This window comes from Palaemon carinicauda, chromosome 12 (genome assembly GCF_036898095.1).
Source record: "Palaemon carinicauda isolate YSFRI2023 chromosome 12, ASM3689809v2, whole genome shotgun sequence".
NCBI classification, from domain to species: domain Eukaryota; kingdom Metazoa; phylum Arthropoda; class Malacostraca; order Decapoda; family Palaemonidae; genus Palaemon; species Palaemon carinicauda.
The window spans coordinates 131,185,665-131,207,742 of record NC_090736.1 but is presented as its reverse complement, the minus strand read 5'-3'; the positions used below and the strand labels follow the sequence as shown (position 1 = coordinate 131,207,742).

At 41.8% G+C, this 22,078-nt stretch overlaps 1 protein-coding gene across 1 annotated transcript in view; it reads right to left on the bottom strand.

Annotated features, from left to right (window-relative positions):
* LOC137651285 (retinoblastoma-binding protein 5 homolog) overlaps positions 1-22,078 on the bottom strand; it is a 202,150-nt gene that overhangs the window by 130,199 nt on the left and 49,873 nt on the right. Inside the window, exon 3 of the mRNA XM_068384554.1 lies at positions 19,194-19,311. Within this exon, the coding sequence (XP_068240655.1) occupies positions 19,194-19,311 (118 nt within the window). The remainder of the gene's footprint in view (positions 1-19,193; positions 19,312-22,078) is intronic.

Sequence of the window (22,078 nt, the reverse complement as noted above, 5' to 3'; positions counted from 1 at the left end):
ACCTGTGTCTTTTGACCAACACTTGAGGGAGAAGAGAGGAAGAAAAAAGGGATGGTGCAAAGTTATCCTGCTTCATTGCCTGCATTCCTTAAGAGACTCAGCGATCCACCCAGGGGACTGTAAAAGCCTCTGTAGAACTGCCAACAGGTCCTCGACCTTAACGTGTCTAGACCTCCACCTTTGCTATCCTGGCATACCTGATAAGGAAGCTGGCCTCATAGGTTTTTATGCCTCATCGCATCCAGTCTCCCATCATCCTCAAGCTTTATTAGATGATCGAGAATTTTTCTATGTACAACATCTTCTCTCACAAAGCCGGTTGTACTGCAGCATTATTGCTCAGGGTTTTGATGGAGGATTAGACTCAAGACCCCAAAGACATAAATCTACAAGCACACAGCAAAAAAGGTACACTGCATTCTCTCACAAAAGCACTAATGCACTTCCTGCTGCTCCAGCTGAAAGTGTTGCTACACCAATATCTGCAGTTAGGCTCTTTATAATGCATTGAGGACGTGCTATTGCACTGCCCTACCAGCACCATCTTAGTAAACAGAGACTTCTTCGATGCCTTCCTTAGCGAAAACTCTGAAGGCGGGATGAGGAGCAGCAGGCACAAAATAAATTGGAAACTCTACAGAAAAAACTCTCAAGAGTTTCTTAAAGTCAACTGAAGGGAGAAGGATCTTAGGAACTTCTCCTAAGAGAATTCCACTAAAAGATAAATAAGGGAAAAGAGATCGTCAATCCCTTCCTCCTACAAGTCTCTAATCAAAGTACAGATGTCTTGTTTTCTAGGAGTCAACTCCCTATGGTCCTGAATTCTGGCCTCAATGCTTTTAGAGGTTTAATTCTCACCCTCCAACAGACACCAAGAGTTAGTTCAAGCGGGCCTTGGTCTGAGAAAATAATATCTTTCTCGTTAATATTTATTTCTAAATCTTTTAATATAGCGCCTAGCGTAACAACTGTTCCAACGCTAGACGCTCACGGTCATTACGATCGAAACTAAGAAGTTCGCGATCTTGACACTCGAAGTCAAGTCCAACTGCTGGACTCTTGACGCCATGCAAATGTTTGACGCTCGGTGTCACCTCTAACTGCTAGACACTCGACGTCAAGTCCAACTGCTGGAAGCTTGACGCCATGGAACTGCACGACACTCGGTGTCACGTCTAACTGCCTACCATTCGACGTCAAGTTCAACTGTTGGAAGCCAGACGCCATGCAACTGCTTGACGTTCAGCGACACGTGACTCTCGGAACAATGACGTTCGCGATTTGGATGCTCGCGACTAAATGCTCGCGATTTAGACGCTCTAGACTAAACATTCGCGACTAAACGCTCGCGATTTAGACGCTCGGAACTATGCTAGACACTCGGCGTCCTATTTAACTGCTTGACACTTGACGTCAAGTCCAACTGCAGGACCCTTGACGCCATGCAACTACAGTGATGCCTCAGCATACGAAAGTAATCCATTCAGGATACAGTTTCGTATGCTGTTTTTTTTGTATCCTGAGTCGCGTTTTACATGTAAATAGCCTAATCCGTTCCAAGCCTTACGAAAAGAAACCTTTTCTTTCATAAACACGCTAAACTGTAGTAATAAACATGCAATGCAGCCATTTCTATCATTCAATAATTAACCCAACCGTTAAAAATAGCCTAATCCATTCCAGAAACCACCATGAGATTATTCAACAATGTAGTTATAGCCTAGTTATCCCCTCCAAGCCCTAAAAAAACGGTCCGTTTTCTTTACTACTGTATAAAAGTTACGGTACTATATGTAAAGCATTTGGATCAGTGAAGGTGTATTGTTACCTGTACACCTAAATTAAGGGTTGATACCCTGAAAAAAAAGTACAGTTAATTAACAAAAAAGTTGAAACTTACCTTTTGATTGAGACGATGTCCGATAGCGAAGTCGCGGCAGAGGAGGATGGCATAAGGCAGAAAACGTAACAAGTGACAGACTACGTACAATAATTTACACACTTAACACATTAACACTTAAACTTTACGAAATAAAAAAATGGCAGAAATAATTAACACTTAACATTACGTATGGAAAACTATAAAATGAAAGAAAAAATTACTTTAACACTTAACGGTAACATAAAACTTAAAATTGAATTTTTTTTTTTTGCTTTTTCATAACTTTACGTTTTTCACATTTTCTAAATTTCTAATACTTCTTCATCACTTTTTTTTTCTGTTTCTTTTCTTTACTTTCAGCTTCTACTTCTCCGTCACTTCCTCTTTTCTGTTTCTTTTCTTCACTTTCACCTTCGTCTTGGCCTACTAATACAGCTGGCCTCTTTAATAAGAAACTATCCATGGAAGCTTGTTTCTGCCTACTTTTCAACACATTTCTAAAATGCGTTAGGCAAACGTCATTGCAGTGTTGATGCGCACGGTTGGTATAAACTTTTACTGAATGTTCTTTTTCGACGTAGTCTGCCATTTTATGGAAACAGGCGAGAATTTCCTTAATATCTGACGTTTTCAAAGGTGTAACATCCTCCTTATCACCGCTAGAGAACTGCTCTAGAACAACACTCATTTGTATCGTCTCCAACTGCTTCAGGTCGTCTGTCGTCAACTCCTCGTGGTGCTCCTCGATAAGTTCATCTATATCCTCAGCGCTAACTTCCAGCCCTATGGACGTACCAAGATGTACAATGTCAGCCACCTCAGACTGCTGAATGGGTTCAGGATCGTCAACGATCTCGGCTTCGCCTCCAGGCTTCCCGAACCCCTCGAAGTCTCGTGCAGAGACAACATCAGGCCACAGCTTCCTCAAAGATGAGTTCAGGGTACGCCTTGAAACTTCCTGCCAAGCAAGATCGATGAGTTTGAGGCATATCACAATATCAAAATGATCTTTCCAGAATTCACGCAGAGTGAGGTTTGTACTTTCTGTCACTTGGAAACATCTCTGGAAGAGATGCTTCGTGTACAATTTTTTGAAATTAGAAATAACTTGCTGGTCCATGGGCTGGAGGAGAGGGGTGGTGTTAGGTGGTTGATACAGGACCTTTATGAAGGAATACTCGGCCAGAAGATATTCCTCGAGGCCAGGAGGGTGAGCTGGAGCATTGTCCAACACTAGCAAACATTTCATAGGGAGGCGCTTTTCTTCCAAATATTTTTGGACAGTCGGACCAAAGCAGACATTCACCTAATCAATAAAAAGTTGCCTCGTTACCCAGGCTTTAGCATTCGCCCTCCCCATCACGGGAAGGTTCTCCTTGATGACTTTGTGGGCTTTGAAGGCTCGGAGATTTTCAGAATGGTACACCAGCAGGGGCTTTATCTTGCAGTCCCCACTGGCGTTTGTGCAAAAAGCAAGGGTAAGCCTGTCCTTCATAGGCTTATGTCCGGGTAGCCTCTTCTCCTCCGCCGTGATGAATGTCCGACGAGGCATTTTCTTCCAGAAAAGCCTAGTTTTGTCGCAATTGAAAACTTGCTGCGAACTGTAGCCTTCCTGCAGAGTCAACTCGTCAAACGTTTTAACAAAGACTTCGGCGGCCTTCGTGTCCGAGCTGGCTGCCTCCCCATGCCGTACCACTGAATGAATACCAGTCCTTCTCTTGAATTTCTCGAACCACCCCCGAGAAGCCTTGAACTCTGGGGTTTCCTGCTGGGATGTTCCTTCTCCTGCCCCTTCTTCGGCCTGAGAACGAACGAGATCACCGAAAATGGCGGAGGCCTTCTGGCAAATTGTAGTCTCAGTGATGGTGTCTCCTGAGATCTCTTTGTCTTTGATCCACATAAGAAGCAGCGTCTCCATCTCGTCATGCACGTGGGTTCTCTTGTTGGAGAAAATAGTGACCCCCTTAGAAGGTGTCGCTGCTTTGATGGCCACCTTCTGCTTCAGGATGGTGCCTATCGTAGACGGATTCCGGCCATACTCCTTGGCGATCACACTTAAACGCATGCCAGACTTGTACTTTTTCACGATTTCGAGTTTCGTCTCCATCGAGAGCATCGTCTTCTTCTTCTTTCCTTCGGCAACATTCTTGGGACCCATGGCTACAGTATTAAGCTCAATAATACACTACATACGTTATATACTATGTAGTAAACACTAATACAGTACAGTACACAGTAAAGAATGTTTAATAACGATAACACGTGGCGTACGAATGTATTTAACACTACGTCAAACAAGCGAAAGCACACGAAGTCAATGTTAACGATACCGCAGTCAGAACGAAAAGAGAGAGAGAGAGATGAACGCCCGTGCGTAAGCAAGGTGGGATAGTTGCCGACCAATAGGAAAGCAGGATCTTATGGCGGCAGCTAGCATCTGAGTAGGGAGATAACCAATGGGTGAGAGGGAGGCTGTAAGTGAGTTTACCCAAGTTCAAAGTCTGGCGGCGCGCGATTTTTAAAATTACTCTCAGCGACGAGTTGGGATCTCGTAAGCTTTTTGTATCCTGAAAATTTTTTCGAATACAGTGAACCCTCGTTTATCGCGGTAGATAGGTTCCAGACGCGGGCGCGATAGGTGAAAATCCGCGAAGTAGTGACAGCATATTTACCTATTTATTTAACATGTATATTCGGACTTTTAAAACCTTCCCTTGTACGTAGTACTGTTAACAAACCACCCTTTAATGTACAGAACACTTAATGCATGTACTACAGCACCCTAAACTAAAACAGGCACAAATATTAAAGGCGATTTTATATCATGTGTTTCCTAAACACCTAAAAAGCACGATAAAAAATGGCAACCAAAGTTTTGTTTACGTTCATCTCTGATCATAATGAAGAAACAAACTCATTTAGTGTACACATATATGTACGTATGGTTAGTTTTTGCATCGATTATATTGATTATACAGTACTGTATGTTGATTTTTTTATTACCAATGTTTTAGTTTACGTATTTTTCTTAGGACTTCCAAATGAAATCTTTTTCTTTATGACGCCGCCTGAAACGACGGCGTGTACGCTCAGTAAACAACCACGCTCAGAACAAACAAGGCATTTAACACGCATGATGATAGTGATAAATAATGATACAGTACATACAGTATTTACAGTAAAAGCATTTACAAAATATGTTACCTTACAAATATAAATTATACAGTACTTGTACGTAGCAAAGCAGGAAAACAATTTGAGAGAGAGAGAGAGAGAGAGAGAGAGAGAGAGAGAGAGAGAGAGAGAGAGAGAGAGAGAGAGAGAGAGAGAGAGATTGTTTTACGTACGTAAATGTAAATTTTAAACAAAAAAAATATGATAGGTTACAACATGTAGACTTTTAAAACCTTCCCTTTAACTTAATGCATACAGTACGTACATTACTAAACTATAAAACAGGTTAAAGTAAAAAATAAAGATTGTTACTGTACTCACCACGAAAGAAGTTCAAGAAAAACTTGAATGACGATGGCGATGAATTTGCTGCACAGTAGAAATGATGATGATGAAGCTGATGATGTGTTCTACTGTGCAGTCAATGATAGTATTTTACGTCTCTTCAGACGGAGGTGTCTTTTCCTGGGACACCTCTTCAACTTCTTCAATTTCTTCCGAAGGCGTACTAGCAGGAGGAACTGGCTCTTTTTTGCGAGGCTGAAAAAACATTGTAATCGGAAGTTGTTGCCGCTGCTTCTTTTTTCGATCCAAGAGCATCCTGTAGGGAGTCGTGATGTCATCGACCTTGTTGCAGAATTGCATCGAGCGAACCATATCCTCGTCCCACTCTTGCAACATTTCTTTCGCCTCCTTCATATGGTTGCAGAACTTGGCGAGCCGTTCTAATGTTAAGCCCGTTTCTTCTACATTTTCTTGGGTCTCTTCCTGGGTACCCTCACTCTCTTCCTCACTTGCCGATTTCGTCAGGTCTTCGAGGTCTGCGTCAGTTAGGGGCTGGGAATGGCAGTCCAACAACTCGTCGACGTCTTCAGTCGTCATGTCGCCAAACCCGTCACCTCCAATTATGGCAGCCAACTGCACAGATTTCCGTATTGCAGAGTGTTGGATTTCCGACGGAGTAAATCCCTTGTCGTCGTAAACAATATCGGGCCACAGCTTCTTCCAGCTCGCATTTACGGTTGCAGGTTTCATCTCTTGAAGTGCCTTTTGAATATTCTGCAGGCACGTGGCTATGGTGTACTGCCGCCAGTACGCCTTCAAGTTGAAGTCTTCATCCTCGTCATCTTGGGCAGCATCCACACACGCAACGAGGTCCGCCAAGGTAGTCTTCGTGTAGAGGGCCTTGAACGCCCTGATAACCCCCTGGTCCATTGGTTGAATTAATGACGTGGTGTTGGGTGGCAGGAACTCAACCTGAACGCCCTCACGCGACAGGTCAGTTGCGTGTCCACCAGCGTTATCCATAAGGAGAAGGATCTTGAATGGCAAGCCCTTCTCTAAGAGATATTCATGGACTTGCGGGATGAAACACTGGTGGAACCAGTTGGAGGTCAGCATCTTCGTAATCCATGCTTTTTGATTATGCATCCAGTACACGGGAAGGAGATTCTTATTTTTGTTTTTCAAAGCGCGAGGATTTTTCGACTTATAAATAAGCCCCGGCTTTAACAAAAATCCAGCAGCATTGCCACACATCACGAGGGTAACGCGATCCTTGAATGCCTTAAAGCCAGAGGCTTTGGCTTCCTCTTTGAACAGGAAAGTTCGCGACGGCATTCTCTTCCAAAACAAGCCGGTTTCATCCATATTAAACACTTGTTCCGGCTTGTATCCACCTTCAGCGATAATGTTCTTGAAAGTCTGGTTCACGTAAGTTTCAGCAGCGGCAGTGTCAGCGGAAGCAGACTCCCCATGCAGGGAAACGCTTTTCAGGGCGAAGCGTTTCTGAAACTTCGCGAACCATCCTTTGCTGGCGGAAAAACGTTGTTTCTGACGCTGGGAATCAGTGGAGGTCCCTGGTTGAGGATCATCTACATCATCATCTTCTTCAGCATGGTCGCCATCGTCGTCATGAGGTTCCTTTGCCGCAAAATTCTCATACAAGCTCAAAGCCTTTGTTCGGATGGTGTTCGTATCCAACGCTATGTTCTTCTTCCGACAGTCGGCAATCCACACAGCTAAAGCACCTTCCATGCGTACGATCGTTTTATTACGCGTTGTAACGACTCGCTTCGCTGATCTGCTAAAGGTGATTGCAGCAGTCTTTCTAATGTTCGCCTCGTCCTTCTTGATGTAGCGAACGGTGGATTCGTTGATGCCAAAATGGCGGCCGGCGGCCGCGTAACTTCTACCATCTTTTAACATGTCGAGAAGCGTAACCTTCTCAGCTATCGTCATCATTCTTCGGTGGCGTTTAGGCTCACTACCAGCCTTACTAGAAGCAGAACGCTTGGGAGCCATTGTAACAGAAAGTTCAACAAAAAGTTCAACTTAAAACAGTCGCACACAGCACAGATTAAACTTCACAAAGTTAAGAACGTCTACTCAGCAATACGCGGAAAGAGAAAGTGAACGATGCAGACCCGCGAGAACTGTGATGCTGGAAGTTGAAGATGCGGGCAAAACACCAATCACAGGCTAGATAACAAAACTTGAGTTTTGATTCGTCATCTATCAGCGCTTGAACCAATCACAACCCGTCTTACAGTACATGGTGCGTTGGTTACTCATAGAAGATGCCCCGCGCATACTGAACGTACGTAGATTAAGTACAAGGGTACCGTAATAATAATAAATAATGATAATAATACTGTACAGTAATAATAATAATAATAATGATTAATAATAATAACAATAATAATTTTATTAACAACAACAACAATAATAATAATAATAACAATAATAATAAAAATTTACGTACGTACGCTATTTTACGCCTCTCTCTCTCTCTCTCTCTCTCTCTCTCTTTCTCTCTCTCTCTCTCGTACGCTTATTCGAAATGTGATTTTTGCAACAAAGAATATTATTGGATGCAGTACTGTACTACGTACGTATACATACAAAAGATTCATGGAAAAGAAGCACATCCATTACAGTACACACCATTCTAATATGGTATGACTGCATCTGATTTGCGTTTCATGTTCGATTTAATTTTACTACGTACTGAATTATCGTATGATCACATTCTCTTTTCGTGTTTTATTTCTTTCTGTGCTGAATTATATATCATATGTAATGCAATGAACAATCAGTAAGAGCAGATATTACTAATTACAGTATTAATGGAATTACAGGTAACAAAATATCGTATTTGGTTATCTTCAGATTTCGCGGTATTTTCGAATTTTCCGGAAAATCCGCGATATGTATATATATATGGGTTATGGGAAAACCCCGCGAAGTGGTGAATCCGCGATTGTCGAACCGCGAAGTAGCGAGGGTTCACTGTACTGGGGCATAAAAATCTTCGTATCGCTTTTCGTACCCTGACTTTTTTGTAAGCAGAAACTTTCGTATCCAGAGGTATCACTGTACTTGACATTCGGTGCCACGTGATTTTAGGAACAATGGCGCTCGCGATTCAAACGCTCACAATTCAGACGCTCAGAACTATGACGTTCGTGTTTAGAATAATCGCTCATCCAAAGTTCCAAACATCGTGTCAAACTCTTACAGCATCATTAGCAGTGCTGGACGTTCGACGTCCTGCTGGATGCTCGACGTCCTACTGGAAGCTCGATGACGTCATGCCTGTTTAATGACGTCCTGCTGGAAGCTCGATGACGTCATGCCTGTTTAATGACGTCCTGCTGGAATCTCGATGACGTCATGCCTGTTTAATGACGTCCTGCTGGAAGCTCGATGACGTCACGCTCGTGTTACGTGTAATGACTTCCAGCAACTCAGCGCTTGGCGTGATGTAATCCATTCCTTAACGTTTGGCGTCCTTCTTGACGCTAGTTCATTTATCTAGAAGGAAGTGAAATACGTAAGATGCCAGCTTTGTCTGTGAACTGAGTCAACACAGTGAAGATAACACTTTTACCTCGCCTTACCTACGGCGAGGGCGAGCGTTCTGGGAAGCGTCAACAGGAACGCTCGAGGGGACTCCTGCTCGGGTCTTACAAGAAGCTCGGCGCCAAGCTAACGCCTCTCGTTTCCTTTCGCTGATCGACATTCCTTCTCCCAGGGGTTGGGGAGCTTGGAAGAGGTCTAAGGGTAGGATAACGACAGGTCCGAGGAGAAGCACCCTCCACTGTATTGCATAAATTCACTGCACTAATTTAGCACTAGAAACTTGCACTTTTGAACTCTTTCACATAAGATCAAAAGTAGATATGCCCATTGTGAGAGATCTTACTATTCTGTCAAGGGCTTGAATGAGTAAGCAATAGGTATTCTCTGAATCCTATATAAAATGTAACAAAATGTTTTATATAAAATATTAAATGAACAGATATAGGAATAAAGTATATATATATAAAAGTAAACAACCCTTATTACTTATGGGGTTTCCAATAAAAGATGATTTGCCACATATATTATAGGAAAAATATTAGTATTCCCAAAAACGAACAAGTAAACAACGATACAAAGAATCCTGAGACTATATCGATTGTCATGAATACTACGTAATGTAAAATTAACTGTACGCTAATTTTCTTTAATCTCTGCAAAAAGATTATCTAAAGAAAAAATACTAAAAGGACAAATATTTATGTAAAATAACATATTCCTTTTTATCTTAAAAACTTAAATACTTTGGTTTTTAAGAGGAATTTACTTTTCATAAATAACGATACGAAGAAATTTGTAATACTGTATCGATTGACTGAGAACTGCGTAGTGTAAATTAAACTGAACGCTAGTTTAGTTAATCTTTGAAAACAGATCGAAGATTATCTAAAGTATACTAAAAGGACAAAAATTTTCTTAAAACAACATAATCCTTTTATCTTATAAAACTTAAATACTTTGTAAGACAGTATTCACTTATCATTCTTTGTAGAAAAAGAAAGAAATTGCAAGCATACTATAGCTTACGTCATATGACTGTGACCTCATAGAGTAGGCGGGGTGTTTACTTACCGCCATCATGTTCTTTGCTAGTTTACAGTAGGTTGAAAAAACTTCTAATCCTACCTTTTAAACTATAAACATAGCGATCAAATACCAAACAAAACCAAAATAAGCGAATGCCAAAAACCAATTTAGGAGTACATCACCAAGATAACTGCCAAAATTCAGGTTAATAACGAGTGAATAGCCGACGATGTTGCCTGCGTGGGCGGCAGGGAAAATCTGAAGATACAGGGAGTGGTTCTAAGTACCGTTGCGTGAGGGCTCACTGGTGGTACACCTGGCTACTCAACCTGCGATTGCCGCGAGTTTTGAATTTCTGCCGTGACGTCAGGGATTTAAGCTACAGTGAACCCTCGTTTATCGCGGTAGATAGGTTCCAGTCGCGGCCGCGATAGGTGAAAATCCGCGAAGTAGTGACACCATATTTACCTATTTATTCAACATGTATATTCAGACTTTTAAAACCTTCCCTTGTACGTAGTACTGTTAACAAACTACCCTTTAATGTACAGAACACTTAATGCATGTACTACAGTACCCTAAACTAAAACAGGCACAAATATTAAAGGTGATTTTATATCATGCATTTCCTAAACATGCTAAAAAGCACGATAAAAAATGGCAACCAATGTTTTGTTTACATTTATCTCTGATCATAATGTAGAAACAAACTGGAGGTAGAGCTTTGCTTATTACCCAGACATATTTCCCATACTTTTCCCTTAGAACTACTGTACATCACATCTTCCTACTTTAGATATATATATATATATATATATATATATATATATATATATATATATATATATATATATATATATATATATACACAGTATATATATATATGTATATATATATATATATATGTGTGTGTGTGTGTATATATATATATATATTTATATGTATACACATATACATACCTACATATATACATAAATACATGCATACATATATATATATATATATATATATATATATATTACTGTATATATATGGGTTATGGAAAAAATCCGCGAAGTGATGAATCCGCGATGGTCGAACCGCGAAGTAGCGAGGGTTCACTGTATATATATATCCACCGGGTAAGTCAGATGTTTAAAAATACTTTTTAACCTCAGCACCAAATACATCATTGACCAGTTCCACAAACAAAAAAGGTGGTCACCCAAGCCTTGTTGTTTGACTGCCACATAATGTTCAGTTGATTTTTTTGCACCTTGAGCATTTTGAAGGCTCTTGGATTCTCCAGTAATCATTGTATCTCCTGCTAACTGTTTCTCATTGCTCCACATGAGTAACAAATTTACTATATTATCAGTGGTCGTTGTTTCATGTCACAGACAAATTACTACTTTTAAACAAAGGTTAAACAGTAAAGTAAATGCGCAGGAAGAAGGGCGGATATTGCCGTGCTATGATATTGTCTGCCTGATCCATGGGTTTTGTGGGAAGCAGTTCGAGTTGCTTTCAATATTGCAGGGTATTTGCTGACCCAAGTACACGTGTACTGAATCTGTTTCCATGTCAACAGGTACATCATGGAGAGGGGACGCAGAGTGAGAACCAGTATGGTGCGGTTACATCATCTGCCACTGCTACCCTTAGGCGAGACAAGCCCTCAGACCCTCCAGCAATGCAGGGGATATAAGAAGACTCAGAGTGAGTCGAAAGCAGTTAAGTTCGAGTCCTACTCGTGAGTGGGCAACCCTCACTAGGCCCACCTGCCATGGTAAGCCTACCTCAACCATGGCGGACGTCCATACGCCAGAAGACTTCCAACGATTTCTTTTTATTATAATTCGTAGTCATATAAATGTCTCCCTGAGTGTCCGCTCTCCATGTGTGTAATTATTGTATTAGTTGAAAGTTAATTCCATTGTGTTTGACTGATGAAATCATTCAAGAGCCAGCGAGAAACTTGTAATCCTTCTGTTATGTAATATCAAGATTTAAAGTTCTATTTCGCTCGCTTTGAAGAAGATTTATGCGCATTTTTGTTGTGAAAATTAACTTAAGACAATAAATCCTCTTACGATGTAACAATCGTCTAATTCACCGCCTCCAATCATGTATTATTATGTAATTAACCCGAGCCCTGTGACATTCATCAATGTCAGGCCCCTTTTTGCTACATAAATTGACTTTAGTTTTTTTTTCCTAGAGAATCATACAAATTGACAATGTTGGATGATTGTACATTTTTGCCAGAACTGCCTCACGCATACCTTGTTCATGCTTCTCGATAATTTCGTTTTTTACCTCTATGGTAATCATCATCTTAAAGTCTATCTTAGTCATCATGGGGGCCATTGCCTAAATACTATACTATATTGTTAACTTAACAGCGTATAATAGTAATCACAATTCCATAAAGAGCACAAGGTCACAGCTCAACAAAGAAGTTCCAAAGATGTTCTGCTTGTAGAGTGGAAGAGTTAATGTCTGAGCACAAGAGAGGTGGGGGGGGGAGGGAACAAGTAAGGCAAAACAAAAAGGAGTAAAAATCACATGAACACTGACTGGTTACCGTATAGATACCACAAAACTGCTTTCTGTGCATTGCGTGCTAGTCTTGTTAACACTTGTCCACAAAAAATATGCATACAGAGGAAAATTTCTGCTTGCAGAACGATACAATGTTCACATACCGATAAGCTAGTACATCATACATACATATACCAAGGCCCTTCCCCCAATTTTGGGGGGTAGCCGACATCAAACAAATAAAACAAAAAAGGGGACCTCTCCTCTCTACGTTCCACCCAGCCTGACAAGGGACTCAACCGAGTTTGGCTGGTACTGCTAGGGTGCCACAGCCCACCCTACCCCGTTATCCACCACAGATGAAGCTTCATAACGCTGAATCCCCTACTGCTGCTACCTCCGCGGTCATCTAAGGCCTCGGAGGAAGCAGCAGGGCCTACCGGAACTGCGTCACAATCGCTTGCCATTCACTCCTATTTCTAGCACGCTCTCTTGCCTCACATCTATCCTCCTATCACCCATACCTTTCTTCACTCCATCCATCCAAACTTTGGCCTTCCTCTTGTACTTCTCCCATCAACTCTTACATTCATCATCTTCTTTGACAGACAGCCATTTTCCATTCTCTAAACATGGCCAAACCACCTCAACACATTCATATCCACTCTAGCTGCTAACTAATTTCTTAAACCCGTTCTCACCCTCACCACTTCGTTCCTAACCCTATCTACTCAAGAGACACCAGCCATACTCCTTAGACACTTCATCTCAAACACATTCAATTTCTGGTAGGCTCACTTTCTCATATAGAACTCTTTTTACAGTCATGCCCAACCCTCTATTTTCTACTACTCACTTAACTGCCCCCAACACTTTGCACCCTTCATTCACTCTCTGATGTACATCTGCTTCCACTCCACCATTTGCTGCAACAACAGACCCCAAGTACTTGAACTGATCCACCTCCTCAAGTAACTCTCCATTCAACATGACATTCAACCTCGCACCACCTTCCCTTCTTGTACATCTCATAACCTTACTCTTACCCACATTAACTCCCAACTTCCTTCTCTCACACACACTTCCAAATTCTAACACTAATTGGCGAAGCTTCTCTTCCTCCTCTGCAACCAATAAGGTATCATCTGCAAACAACTGATTTACCTCACATTCATGGTCATTCTCGTCTACCGGTTTCAATCCCCGTCCAAGTACTCGAGCATTCACCTCTCTCACCACTCCATCAACATACAAGTTAAACAACCACGGCAACATCGCACATCCCTGTCTCAGTCCCACTCTCACCGGAAACCAATCGCTCACTTCATTTCCTATCCTAACACATGCTTTACTACCTTTGTAGAAACTTTTCACTATTTGCAACAACCTTCCACCAACTCCATATAACCTCATCACATTCCACATTGCTTCCCTATCAACTCTATCATACGCTTTCTCCAGATCCATAAATGCAACGTAAACCTCCTTACCTTTTGCTAAATATTTCTCGCATATCTGCATAACCGTAAAAATCTGATTCATACAACCCCTACCTCTTCTAAAACCACCCTGTACTTCTAAGATTGCATTCTCTGTTTTATCCTTAATTCTATTAATCAGTACTCTACCATACACTTTTCCAACTACACTCAACAAACTAATACCCCTTGAATTACAACACTCATGCACATTTCCCATACCCTTATATAGTGGTACAAGACATGCACAAACCCAATCTACTGGTACCATCGACAACACAAAACACATATTAAACAATCTCACCAACCATTCAAGTACAGTCACACTCCCTTCCTTCAACATCTCAGCTCTCACACTATCCATACCAGATGCTTTTCCTACTCTCGTTTCATCTAGTGCTCTCTTCACTTCCTCTCTTATAAACTCTCTCTCATTCTCATCTCCCATCACCGGCACCTCAACTCCTGCAACAACAATTATATCTGCCTCCCTATTATCCTCAACATTCAGTAAACTTTTAAAATATTCCGCCCCCTTTTCCTTGCCTCCTCTCCTTTTAACAACCTTCCATTTCCATCTTTCACTGTCTCTTCAATTCTTCAACCAGCCTTCCTTACTCTCTTCACTTCTTTCCAAAACCTCTTCTTAATCTCTTCATACGAATGACCCAGTCCCTGACCCCACCTCAGGTCAGCTGCCCTCTTTGCCTCACTTACCTTGCGCTTTACTTCTACATTTTTCTCTCTATATTTTTCATACTTCTCTACACTATTACTCTGCAGCCATTCTTCAAAAGTATTAAAAGTTACTCTTAAACTGAGGTACTACCGTACTGGAAACTTTTAAAGGAATTATATGCAACTTTAAAGATGGTTGCATGAAAACTCTTGTGCAAATTAGCTAAAGGCTTATCATACAGGCTGCAATACAATTACAGTAACCATTATTCTTTTTTGTATCTATGATAATTTTGGATTGGCAAAATTGGGAAGATTAGAATGTTCCTTCAATGTTATACTGTATAATCAATTATTATTAGCTATTAATTCTCAACCAAATATGACAAATTTTGAAGTAATTTGTATTTTTCCTAACTATACAAACCTGTGCTCTTTACTATTATTATTATTATTTTTATTATTATTATTATTATTATTATTATTATTATTATTATTACTAGCTAAGCTACAATCCTAGTCGGGAAAACAAAATACCATAAGCACAAGGGCTCCAACAGGAAAAAATAACCAAGTGAGGAAAGGAAATAAGCCAATAAAACTAAAAGACATGTAATGAATAAAACAAAATATTCTAAGAACAGTAACAACATTAAAATAGACCTTTCATATATAAAATATGAAAAAAAAAAAAGTGGAAGAGAAATAAGATAGGATAGTGAGCCTGAGTGTACCCTCAAGCAAGAGAACTCTACCCCTAGACAGTGGAAGACCAGGGTACAGAGGCTATGGCACTACCAAAGACTAGAAAACAATGGTTTGATTTTGGAGTGTTCTCCTCCCAGAAGAAATGCTTACCATAGCTAAAGAGTCTCTTCTACCCTTACCAAGAGAAGTAACCACTGAACAATAACAGTGCAGTAGTGAACTCCTAGGTGTATGAAGATAGTGGAGGATGTGGAAAGAATAGGCCAAACTATTCCGTATGTGTAGGCAAAGTAAAAATGAGCCGTAACCAGAGAGAGGGATCCAATGTAGCACTGTCTGGCTAGTCAAAGGACTCAGTAACTCTCTAGTGCTAGTATCTCAACTATGGATATTAGTTCCAGCTTAGGTGGAATCTAGCCATAAACTTTTTAATGTGGTGTTAATAACCCTTTGCTAGTTAGCAGGGGTAGCTGGGGGTAGACCAGCCACCACACTCAATACTCACCCCGTGCATTACATCACTTCTCGGTTGTAGGCACGACTACTAGGGGGACAGGTGATGACGAGCCAAGTATATGTAAAGAGCTCAGGTTTGTATAGATAGAAAAAATACAAATTACTTCCAAATTTGTCATTTGTTCCTACACACACAAAAAATCTTCGCTCTTTACTAGGGAGACTCACCCTTAGGAGGGTGGAAGTCCAAAACCCAACTGGCTGGAAACTTGATCTAGGATGCAAGTCTGAGCTTGTTTGAACATGATAAAGGCACCCTGACACTTCAACAACTCTCCATCTGGTTGACTGAGGAGTTGATGGCCTGAACAGTTAAGGTGAATGAGTGGAACCTACGCACTGTGACTATCCAGGTAGGAATAAAGTATGTTGAATACTTCAAACTTAAACCTAGGCAATACCTGACTCCTTTTATATCATATTTCAGATTAAACAAATTAAATGGTGTTTACCTGCAGTCCTCCAGATGGTATGCCCCAAGAGAGGGGAAGATGAAGGAAGGGAAGGCATGTAATTTTATCTATTCATCCATGACTAACACTGGGTAACGTCTGCTCTTAACCAACTGCTGCTTGTCCTGTAAGGAGGTGAGGTAACTATACCACTTGTTGAGCAGCAAACAGCCACCACAGGACCGAGAGAATGTATCTATGCTTCTGTGCATTAGGTCTCGCAGGTAATGTGCAATGAAGGTAGTCTGACATCGCCAGACACCAGCTTGTAAGACCTGCGCCACAGATAAGTTTCGTTTTAAAGCTAGGGATGTGCATATACCCCTAACGTCTTGAGCTCTGGGTCTATGATCATGTTGTGGAGAGTCAGGATTCAAGGCACGATCGATGACCTGAATCCATGCAGAGATAGCTGATTTTCTTCACTCTCCTATTGACCTTGCTTGTGCTAACGAACAAACATTTGATATGTGAGCAAGCTTCGGATGTGCGTTTGAAATACAGTCTTAACACTTTCACAGGACACAGTAACAGTTGATCAGAATCACCCGTTACGTTCAAAGGGCCTAAACCTAGATTCTCCAACATTCAGAATCTGAGGTTTAGTTACAAACTCAGGGACAAAGTTGAAGGTTAGCTGGCCCTATCCACCTTGATTGGGCCATGTTGTAGGAAAGACCATGCAACTTACTGACCCTCTTAGCCAAGGCAAGGGGCACGAGATCTGGAGAGGAGTTTCTACACCATAGGCAACGATGGGTCTAGAACCGAACTAAGAACCCCCTTCTGTTTTTATGGGTTTCGAGAGCCTTCAAAGCACCGTTCTCTGAAAGAGTTTTCACGTCCTTCCGCTCATGGGACTTAGCCACGAAGGAGGCATGGAGAGAGGAAGTCTCCTTCTGAGGATCCCCTGCTGGCTGCAAAGCCTGTTGTAGGGCCAACATAGACTCCGGGGGCTGAGCAATTGGTTTAGTTCAAACAAATTCCACTGGGGATAACCAGTAGTTGTCTGTAAACGAGACCTCCCTCAAGATATCTCGACCTGCTTGTTCTCCATTGCAAGGTACCCCCTCGAGGAGGAATCTCCTGCCTTAGTTTCCTTTGCTTCTTGGTCGGCTTAATTGGGATAACACCAAATTTCTCACAAACGGGATCAGGCTGCTCAAGAGAAGCCTAAGAGAACATAAACAAGCACCCGAGTGGCAAAAGAGGAACCACAGGAGGAGGAACATACCTGGAGACAATACCCCTACACCTAGAATCCATGGGTGGACTGGAACTTCCAGGCAATTCAGACAGCGTGAGAGGGATAGTGATGGGTCAAGAATTGACCTCTTCTGTTATCACTGGGACACAGTCAACAACCGCCTGTTTCACAACTGAGCTCTAGGAACCATGGTACATCCTTTGCGAATGAAGGGACGGTTGTTGGATCTTTCCGGGGAGAAAAGTGACTAGACCTTTGTTAGCAGTAGGAGCTTGCTCGGCAACCCTTCTTGCGCGTTGTTGGGAAGCGCGCGACGATGCACACCGACTCCATAGCCTTTGAAAGGGACTGGTCGGAGGCACTCGAGGGGAGACCACTCTAGCGAGGAAGAACCTCTCCATGCTGGAGAGAAGGGCAACCAGCCTAGGAGGGTGGAGGAGCCGAAGGCTTCACGTGCCTGGCGAGCCCAGCATGCTGAGCAAGTTCAGCATGCACGCTTACCTCGGGGGGAACCCAGGCATGGATGGGACTCCATATTGAACCTGCCACCTACTTCTCAAGTGGGCAAGGAGTTGGAGAGGACGCCTCAGTGAGGGAATGGCATTCTAGAGAAAGAAGTCAGGATTTCTTTGACTTTGAGGAATTAGGTGAAAAATTCCATATAGACTTCTTCCGTCGCTTAGCAATCCGCTCCCACTGGGAGAATGACTACTCCTGGCACTTCCCAGGGAGGGGCCTGAGTACATGAGTGTCATTTGCATGCAGGGCAAAGACTGTGAGGATCAGTCTTCCTTATCAACATAAATGTGCTGCAAGAGTACCCAGTTATGCCAGGACAAACCTGCCTATTAGCAGTCCTAAGAAAATCAAGGAAAAAGAAAATAAGGTAAGTTTATGGCCAGAGAAAAGTGGGTTTACGAGAGAACGAAACTTGCTATCTTCACTTTGCTGAGCCAAAAAAAAAAAATTGACAAAACGCACTGACTGAGTGTGAGTGGGGTGGCTGGTCTACATCCCCCTAATTAGCAGAGAGATGTTAACACATCACGTTAAAAAGTTTATGACTAGGTTCTAACTATACCAGAACTAATATACATAGACGGAAGGGTTTGCATGTGTGAAGAAACAATTACCTCTTATCTTCCCATCTCATCTATATGGTACTTAACCTTTTAATTATGGACATTTTATTCTATATAACTGTGCTTATCGTGTAAATTAAGTTTTTACTAAGCCCATTATGAATAATACAGTATACTGTACTGTACTAATAAAAATACTTATAAGATATTTTATAAGCTTTATTCATTACTTCTCATATACTGTAGCTTAATTATTTCTTTATTTCCTTCCCTCACAGGGCTATTTTTTGCTGATGGAGCCCCTGGGATCCTGCTTTTCCACTTAGGGCCGTAGTTTAGCTAGCAAAATAATAATAATAATAATAATAATAATAATAATAATAATAATAATAATAATAATAATAATACAGTAATGATGATAATAATAACAATAATCATAAAAACACTAATAACAATAACAATGCATGCACTACATTTGTAAGCAGACAAAAAACTGAATAACCTACAGTCACAATTAGAGAATGTTCATACAGAAATTACTGTAAAAGTTTCTCAAGAAAATTTGGAAAACAGCTATGTATCAAAAGACTTAAGTTGGTGTACCTTCAAAACAGGTGAGGGGAACCTGTATTTCATATCACATTCACCCGTTAATACGTCCCAGATGCAAACGTTGTTGTCAGTAGATACACTCACTAGTTTATAACCACCTCTCGACCAACTGTGGATGAAAGAAACAGAAATAATTGAATACCTAAAAATCAGTCTTTATCATTACTTTATTCATAAAGAATTATATTTGCCATACATCTAACATTGCAAATACAGTACTGTACTGCAAAGGACACGGGTTTCAAATTGGTTATAAAACGGATTTTGAGCGAAGCGAAAAATCTATTTTTGGGTAAGATGGCCATGTCGTCCTGATGGAAGTTCCTTAAAGGCAGCTTCCTAGGGTATATTACAACTACGGCGATATTCCCAGAGAATTTACCTTCAGGTACCCAGAATTCTAAACTCCTGGAGCGAGTATCCCTAAAAAAGACCTTAGGGATATCGTAAATATCAGTGGACGTATTCTTGACACGCCTCATAGCAATCTATACCCCGAATAGAGTTAACACTTCGTAGGGGTCAAATGGCAAGAAAACGAAAACGATAAGAAAGGGAGGAGCCGTTCGTAAGGCATCTCTCCTCCCCGTTTCGAAAGCGTGCCCTGCGCCGCTCGCGGCGCCATCTGTATTCCTTGTAGCGATACACGAGGTGCTACAGATACTGTATGTAGGGAGGGGTCCTACAACCCTTTTCACTTTTTTTTTTTTTTTTTTTTTGAAAAGGAACAGGGCGGGTCCATCAGGACGACATGGCCATCTTACCCAAAAATAGATTTTTCGCTTCGCTCAAAATCCGTTTTTTGGGCTCAAGCCATGTCGTCCTGATGGAAGTATACCAGAGCATTACTGTATCTGTGGATTCTCAATACGTGCCGTACTCCTCAGGAATGTTTCCTAGTCAACTCGACTGAAAGACCTAAGATGTTACCGTTATACATCTTTTCACTAATCATAAGCCATGAAAGTGCTTCCTGCCCCCTACAGGGAGGAGTCCTACTAGACTCTAGAAACGAACGAAGAGTACATATACCTATGTATGAATCACTCGCCAGCCAGTACAATATAGTGGTCTCACTCCATATGAAGTAAAGCATAGTCTTACGGAACTACAGCATCCAAGGGAAAAAATCCCGACCAGCACCCTGGTCGAAGTAAAATTAGACAAAAAGGTTATATCTGCGTAGGATTAAACTTGCTGCCGCCACCGTCCTCAGAGAGGGGTGGAGACCTTTATGCTAAGGAAAGTATAAACCAGTGCAACAAGGCTTTGCATTAAGGAATAGGCTATTATAGATATCCCCGATTAATATACATAGGCTAAATGCTCAATAAATAACATGAAATCAATATAGGTGAAGGAGACGCAAGGTTCCCGAGAACAAGTTTATTGAGTAACAATAAATAGACATGGTCACCATAAATATATACATATGATAGGTGGATGACCAACAATTTACACAAGTACCGTAGTGCATGGATGAATGGTTATCTGAAAGAAAACAATTAGGTCACTTGCCGCATACCAAGGTATCAAAGTTAACGTCCATGTTACTACTTTGCTGACATTAGCGTTAGCAACGCTCGGCACACCTGTCTGTACTTGTGCTACCATCACCATAACGCTGGAACAGTCACTGTGGGCTCTCAGAGCCTTCACTACTAGTTATATCAACGCATATAACTAACCACTCACCCAAGAATCAAAGTCCCAAATAATTCCACTGTTCCTCGCAGAGTTAAACAGCAGGGTTAACAACGCAACCAACTGCTACCACAGACCTCTTTAGCTGCTCCACTTGCTTAGCATAGTGGCGAAAGAATACCCCGGAAGACTTCCAGCCAGTGTATGAACAAAGGTGTTCAAAATCCATAAAGTTAAAGAAGTTTAAGGATGAAGCAACTTTCCTCGGATCATGACCTGCGGGTGAACTGTCAGGATCCGCTCTGCGAATAAAATATGTAATTTTCGCCCTAAGCTGATTTAAAGATAAATTCGAGCCCGATGTTTCTCCTCTGAATAGTTGGCCCCCATGGAAGTCTGAAGTTCTACGAAGATAGACCTTTAGGCATTCTACGGGACATAGAGATGCATCTTCTTTCAGAGGGCAGATTCTCCAGGGACCCCACCTGTTGGTGGGCAACTCGTTCTTAGCGAGAAACGTAGGGTCCGGAAACAGGTTCAGTTCTCCCCCATCCAGGAACTGAACCCGGCCCTCCTCTCTCGAGAGGGCCACAATCTCACTAACTCTGGCCCCAGAAGCAAGGGCAAAAAGGAAGATCACTTTTTGAGTCAGGTCCTTCAATGCGCATTCCTCATTATCCAGTAATGAGGCCAAATGAAGGACTTTGTCTAACAACCACGAAATAGGCTTTGGAGGAGCTGATGGTCTAAGCCTAGCACAGGCCTTCGGGATCTTATTAAACATCTCGTTAGCGAGGTCTACCTGGAAGGCATATAGAATGGGTCTTGTCAGAGCTGACTTACATGTAGAAATCGTGTTAGCCGCCAGCCCCTGTCCGTGGAGGTGGATGAAGAAGGATAGGCAGAACTCCGTAGAGATCTCTTGCGGGTTCTTGTCTTTGACAAAGGCTACCCATTTCTTCCATGCTGATTCGTACTGCCTCCTAGTAGACTTACACTTGTATTCCTCCAGGAAGTCGATGCTATCTTTCGAGATTCCGAACCGTTTCTTCACCGCTAGGGAGAGAAAATCATGAGCTGCAGGGTCCGGGTTTTCTGTAATGAAGCGTAGACAGTCGACTTCTGGACTTGCTGGGACAGAACTGGGTCCGGGAGTGGTAGAAACTTCAGTCGTAGTTCCAGAGCTAGAGGGAACCATACACTGTTCGGCCACTTGTGGGCCACTATTGCTG